We start from the raw sequence: 7,500 nt of genomic DNA on the forward strand, positions 1-7,500 counted from the left end.
AGAAAGTCTTATTTGTTTGACTTCAACTAGAATAAAATCCGTTTTAAATTTTTTAAACACCATTTTAAGGTCAAAACTATTAGCCCCTTTGTATAATTGTGGCGTTTTGGTGACTGTCACTTTAAATTCAAATGAGATTGTGCTCTTTTCAAAAGAGGGCGGGACTAGAGATACTTGTGTGTCAGCATAGTGGCAGATTCAAAAACAAGACTGACGTCATATGCTAATGAGGAAGAGATGGTCACTAGTGGGCGGGGCTTTCCCCCTCTGATGACACGTACAAACGGAGAATGTCAATTGAAGTGTTTCTGCAGACTGATTTCATCAAGTGTGATGATCAGAAATAAAAAGAATACATTTGTACTATTAGAAGTTGGGTTATATTCACACACTGTTGCCACACAACTGTGCTTAAATATATATAAAAGTGATTTTTGCATAATAGGTGCCCTTTAAGATCTATGCATAAGATGGAGCCCTTGATATACAAAGCCTATGAAGGCCACTGCAAGAACATGATGTCAGAATATATAAAGCATACCCGACCACAGCATAAATATCACAGGCCAGATTTGATTATTCTCTAACATTAAGGCTAATAACTGTCAATAAGCCCGGATTTAATGAACACTTGATCCTCATTAAGTCATCAAATATTCATCCAAACTGCTGGACGCAACACCTGCTGTCTGCTGAGTGTTGTAACAAGCTTATATTTGACACGCGCTGTACTCACTGTAATGACACATATTGTAATCATCTGTTTTTTATTTTTTTTTGAGGGGGGGTGGGGGGATATTAAGCAGATATGACATTATGTGGTGTGTATAATGTACTATGAATGTATCAACAGGTCTGGTACATTTCAAAGATCAAAAGTGCAGGAAATCAAGTAAAAAATTATTAATAAAATAAATAAATAAAAATAAATATATAAACTAAATAAAGAAAAATAAGTAAATAAGATAAATATAACAAAATACAAGAAACTAATTAATTGATAAAAATAATGATTAAAACATTTACTAGAAAAAAGAAAAAGCAAATAAAAGAAATATAAATAAAAGAATGAATAAATAAAAATAGAAAAAAGAAAAAATAAACATAAAAACTCAAAACAAATAAATAAAAAAACAAAACAAAAGAAAAAACTAAAATAAAGAAAAATAAAGAATTAAACAAATTAAATAAAAATAAATGAGTAAAACAAAATACAAGAGTAATTTAAAAAAACTAAATACAAGGAAAAAGGTAATTAAAAGTAAATAAATATAACAAAATACAAGAAACAAATAAAATAAATGAATAATTAAAAAAATAAATAAAATTAAAACAAATAAATAAAAAATACAAGAAATAAGTTAAATAAAAATAAGTAAAACAAACTACAAAAAATAATTTAAAAAAGTGAATAAAAATAAATAAATGAATGAATAAAACAAAATACAAGTAACAAATAAAATAAATAAAAAAATAAAAAATAAAAACAAATAGATAAAATACAAAACACGGGAAAAAAGTAAAATAAAAATAAATAAAACAAAATACAAAAAAATTAATAAAAGAATTAAAATAAAAAAGTAAATAAAAATAAATAAATGAATGAATAAAAAATACAGGAAACAAATGAAATAAATTAATAAATCAAAAATAAATCAAATAAAACAAATAAAAAACAAAATACAATAAAAAAGTTAAATGAAAATAAATATAACAAAATATAAGAAACAAATAAAATAAAATAAATAAATGAAAATAAACAAATAAAATTTAAGTTGCTGAAAAATCATTTGCTCTTTTGTTGTTTCGCATGTCACTTTCACGTTTGTCTATTTCTGAAAGGATCGGATGTCAGAAGCTCTTCAGTAATCACGTGAACATTATTATCAGCACAAATTTATTATTTCAAATATAGACGCTCAGCGAGCAATCGTGAGCTCTGAAGAAAGTGAAACCGCTCACACTTTTAGACAGCCTCGTAAATAACAACAGAACACTCGGCAGATTCTGCTCTTCATCTAGGCTTTGTGGCTATACATCAAGGCGATGACAAGGTTTGTTAAGAAGCAAAAAGTAATACGGTGTGGTTCGCTTTCAGGTACCTTTGGTCAGCGGAAACGGCAATTAAAGCGTGCAGAACCGTACAATACCGTACCACTTAGTGTAAATGAGCTATAATTCAGTCTTAATTCTGTAGTAGTAGTAGTAGTAAAACTTTATTGTCCTTGACAGGAGATTTGTTTTGGGCATTGCCATATTGCTGCAGACACTCACTAAAACAAGCAATAAAAAACAGTATAAAATACAACAATTACAAAATTTATGGTGCCAATTAAGATATACTCTTATTAAGTAAACCCACTGACACAGGTACAAAGGATTTCTTGTAACGGTTTAACCTACACTTTGGGACTCTATATCTTCTACCAGAGGGAAGCAGTTCGTACTGGGGAAACAAAAAATGAGTTGGATCCTTTACAATCCTATCCACCTGATTGAGGACACAGTTCTCATATAAAACTTGAGGATTAAAATTTTCATTGTGCCCGACAATTTTCCATGCTGTCTTTAAGAGATGCATCAGTTTAGATTTACACTGAACAGATAGGTTGCCAAACCACACTGTAATGCCATACCTGACAATGCTTTCAAGAACTGCTTTAAAAAACAGCATCATGAGCTTCTTGTTGACTCCAAAAAGACGCAACCTCCGTAAAAAATACAATCTCTGGTGTAAACGAGAACAAACCCAATCAATGTGTGTTTTCCATGTGAAAGAATTGTCGATATGAATGCCCAAGTACTTATAGGTTTCTGACTGAGTAATAGGATCATCATGTACAACCACTTGACGATGGTCACCTATGCACTTTGGGTCAAATACCATCTCTTCTGTTTTCTTAGTATTTATTTTTAGCTTATTTCTATCACACCAATCAATGAACTGACTAATTTCTGACTGATATATAACCCCAATATCATCCTTCTCATAAAGTAAACTTAAAATGGCTGTGTCATCAGAGTATTTAAAAATAAAATTCTGTGAATGCTTACTTATAACATCAGGCTTATAACATTGTCTTGAACATCAGGCTGGTTTGAAACAGATCTGCATAATAGCACTCTATGGTATGCTCTACGGAAATGTTTGTTATTTGGGGTGAACTATCCCTTTAATGTATTTATAAAATAGTCATAAGTGGCAGCCCTATGGTAAAGCTGTTGTATGAGAGCTCTGAAACATCATCATGGTTGGTTTTGTGAGGGGTTTTGTCTGCAGAAATGAATGTTAGAGTGTGGTGAAGGTACCTGTTTGAAATCTGAATTTCCCTGCATGCATTGCAAACAGTAGATGATTGGATCCCCTTTCATTGGTGGCAGCGTCTCCCAGCTGACCTCACACGACTCGTCCACACGCTCCACTCTCGGAGCTGATGATAAACACAAACACACACACACGAAAAATACAGTTAAAGAAAGAAACCGAAATGCTTTCACACATCCGATTTAAAACCCGCTTTAAGTTCGATCATTTCCAGCTCTTTTTAATCCCCGCTACTAGCAGCACACTCCATTTCCACATTACTGGATCTGTAGTGACAACAGACCGCAAAGGATGATGGCCACGCCTGGGCTGATGGGAATTGTAGTTCCCGCTACCTCCCGTTAGCTTCATTCGCCTGAGCAAACTTTACTCAGAAATATAGTTTTATTGAGTCATGCGCCTACGCTAATATTGAAAAACATTACTATTGCGGTATGACGGTATTTACAATATTGTTACATCCCAAGAAATGAGTTATTGAAATTGTTACGTTTATAAATGTGTTAAAAATATATTGAAATATAAATCAGCAAATATAAACATACCCCTAAATTAAATCTATCAATACAACACATTACTTATAATTGCATTTCAATGCAAATAAATAGAAAACAGCAATAAATAAATTCACAAACAATACTTTACTGTATGTCTGTTGAACCCTTGAGCAGCACTTAATCTTTCCTTGTGGACACATTTGGGTACAAAAGTCTTAAGTGTGATTCCATTTTCCTTTCCAACTATCAGTGTATGTGTATTTCTGTAGCTTTTCTAATGTATATGTGAGTGTTTGTGCTGTACCTTTGAGGGGTGCAGGAGGGGAGCGCGGGGTGGTGAAGGTGTAAACGCTGGAGAACGGCCCCTCGCCCGCTTCATTAAAGGCCTGGATGCGGAAAGCGTACGAGGTAGACTCATTTAGCCTCTGCACTTTGTGAGTGTGACACGGTCCTTTATATAAGGATATAAACCTTCAGGGAGACACACAAACACACAACGTTACAGACATGAACTCTATAAAGACAATGAATACACCACGCTGCAAAAAAGCCTCGGCTTCTTTCTAAAAGCACTTAAATGAGGAAGCCCTTTCTAGATAAGTGAAAGACAGTGTCTTGTTTTAAACAACTATAAGTTGACATCTAGGTGATCAGTTGCTAACAGAAGTGGCTTATTTGAAAGGCCTCTAGATTACGCTTATTTTACCAAAATAAAATATGATCATGCCTTGATTTTGACTGATTTCATTAGGACAGTAAGGTCTGACTCTGCTTAGACAAAAGTCTTGAACAGAAATAATGTCCAGTATAGAATATAAAGTCCTGCTGCAGTGGAGACAGAATGAATATTGTGTCTGACTCCATCATGAGCTTGGAGGACTGCATCCATACATCTCTGACACGACTCAAATCACTGATTAATAAAGTCATCTGGAATGGCAAAGAAAGCGTTCCTGCAGGACTCCCAGAGTTCATCAACATTCTTTGGATTCATCTTCAACGCCTCCTCCATCTTACCCCAGACATGCTCAATAATGTTCATGTCTGGTGACTGGGCTGGCCAATCCTGCAGCAGCTTGACCTTCTTTTGACACTCCGCGACCCACTAAAAATGTTCCCACGACCCACTTTTGGGTCGTGACCCACCAGTTGAGAAACACTGCTATAAAGCAGTGGTTCTCAAACGTTTTTCACCAAGTACCACCTCAGAAAATAACTGTCTCTCCAAGCACCACCATAATGACCGGCATTAAAATACAGCAGCGTAGTAGGCCCAATTAAGCAGCTACAGCTCTGCACAGTGCAAAAAACAGGCAGATTAATTCCTGTTATTAAAGAGCCCATATTATGGGTTTTTGAAAATTCCCCTCCATGTAGTGTGTAACACAGCTCTAAGTGAAGTGAAGTATCCAGCTAAAGGCTGATTTATACTTCTGCGTCAAACGCCGGCGTATGCTACGGCGCTGACGCATAGCCCTTCTCCCTGGCCGTCGCCGTCACTGACGTGCACCTCTCAAAAAATGTAACTACACGTCGCAACGACGCGTAGCGTAAGCTCTGTGATTGGTCGGCTTGGTAGCGCTGACGAATCTGGGCGGCACTGAGAGCCGCGCGAATGGCGCGAGCGATTGTTTACAAGTGTGGAGTCCCGTGAAGGAGCTCCGGATGGAAAGTTTTGTTTTGTGTTTACCTCATAGTTAAAGTTGTTGCACGTCCGCCGGTTCCTGCCTCAAAATGAGCGAGTTTGAGCCACTTGTACATCCCGAAAGTGTTCAGGAAAAGCAAAACAACAGCGAAGAAACTCGACACAGAGACACATTTACACCTCACTGCCAACTAGCGTTTCGGAAGTGTTAATGCAGACCAGCAGAGACAGCGCGCAGAAGTATAAATGCACAGCCACGCCCGTTGCATGCGCCGTGGGTTACGCCGGTCACCTGACGCAGAAGTATAAATCAGGCTTAAGGCTTAAATCTGTAAAAGTACAGTGTTTAAAACTGTTGATTCATCTATAAAAGAGTCGACTCATAGTGCTTCAAACGAGTCGCCTTGATACCGATTCATTAGGTGTTTCGCCATGACGTACGAACAAAACCAAGTGATTCACGTGCACGCGCAAACCCGGGAGATTTCAAACCTGCGGCCCCGCCCTCTGACGCAGAAACCCAGACACACACACCCACAAACACACGCACACAAACATGCTGGTCGATTGAAGTCACACTGCAGATGGATATATTGAGTCTCTACCCAGAGATGAAACATCAGCATTATAGCCAAGCAGTTGGAAACTACTGGAAACTTTTGCAAACTACATGCTACAAAGAATACTTCATCGGCGTTTGTTAAAGGAAGGATCAGTAAAGAGTAACTTACTGATGGACGTCAGGATGGGTTTCTTCCTCCATTTCTCAAGTGTAAGTACGTGCGATTAAAGTTGCCTCGTTGACTCTAGCTTGCAAATGTATTTAGTTGTGATTTGTTACTTGTAACCGCGTGTACTGTATCAGGTTAACTGGCTATATTCTCTTATCGCGTGCAAAGTCACGTTTAAAACGCGACGCGTGCTGCTTTGTTTACGGAGCTCCGTGGAGGAGGAGTAGTGAGTGTGTCTGTGTGTGCGTGTGTTGTCGTCCGGAGCAGGGTCAAAGGTTCAGGACACCCCGGAGAACTTTTTTTTTTATATTAACAGATTTGTGTGTGTTGAGCATCAGTTAAGACAATATTAGCACCTGTCAGCTTTAATTGTGGGGAAAACTGGATAATTTTGAGCTTTTGTCAGCTAATTTCAGCTTCCGGGTTTAAAATGATTTTTGGGGTGGGATCAAAATCGGTGACGTAGCGCAGAACTGCAAGTGCAATGATGACGCGTCGGTTTCTCATTATTATTCATAGCGGAGTTTTCTTATCCTATGAGAAGAGCCGGCTGCTTAATTATTCATGAGACCTGCCAGACCTGCCAGTGTCAAGCCCGAGCTGAGAGACACGGAAACCACGGCACATAGTATTTAGCAGTTCATGAAGGCTTATATGCGTTTGTTTCCATGATCCACAGGGTTTGTTGCATGTTTTCCCCCGCGATCTTGTCAGGGCCGATACAGCAAAGCTGTGTGCGTGCTGCTTGCATTTTTGTCGGGAGAGCAGCACGAGAATTAGAGAATGACGGACGCTGTCTTTTATCAGGAGTTCGTTCACATTCAGACACATCACCGTGCTGCTGTGTTTGCCTAAATTCTCCAGATTGTCAGCAGGGCTAATGGTTAAAATAGACAGGTAAGTAGACCTGCTGCACGGAGTCTGCTGGATACGGGGATTGAGGGAGAGTCCTTATTTATAGGGTTTACATGAACACACTTATCTTTATAATGATATAAATTGTGGTTATGTGTATATAAAATTACGAATAACAAATGTAGCAGGGCATTAAATCACTGTTCATTTCTTTGCATTTTAACTTTGTAAACTATAAACTCATGCGTCTCCTCACGGTTTGTCTCATTTTGTGAGCTAACTGATAACAGCAGTTATTCGCTCCCCTTCTCCCCTGCTGGCCACGCCCACTCCTGCCCGATGCTCGCGGAGCTCCACGCCCATTAATCATGCATCTTTTGAAAAAATTCTGAAGTAGACTTTAACCGAAAGAAGGGGGTGTCATGGCCCTTTAAGTGTGTGTGTGTG

The 7,500-nt window shown here is 37.8% G+C and overlaps 1 protein-coding gene across 10 annotated transcripts in view; it reads right to left on the minus strand.

The window, feature by feature from the left end:
* fndc3a (fibronectin type III domain containing 3A) overlaps positions 1-7,500 on the minus strand; it is a 143,376-nt gene that overhangs the window by 2,672 nt on the left and 133,204 nt on the right. For all 10 annotated transcript variants that reach the window (XM_073924233.1, XM_073924230.1, XM_073924234.1 and 7 more), the window contains 2 exons: positions 4,127-4,293; positions 3,310-3,431 (listed from right to left, as the gene is read on the minus strand). In XM_073924233.1, coding sequence (XP_073780334.1) covers positions 3,310-3,431; positions 4,127-4,293 — 289 coding nt within the window. The remainder of the gene's footprint in view (positions 1-3,309; positions 3,432-4,126; positions 4,294-7,500) is intronic.

This window comes from Danio rerio, chromosome 15, assembly GCF_049306965.1.
Source record: "Danio rerio strain Tuebingen ecotype United States chromosome 15, GRCz12tu, whole genome shotgun sequence".
NCBI lineage: Eukaryota > Metazoa > Chordata > Actinopteri > Cypriniformes > Danionidae > Danio > Danio rerio.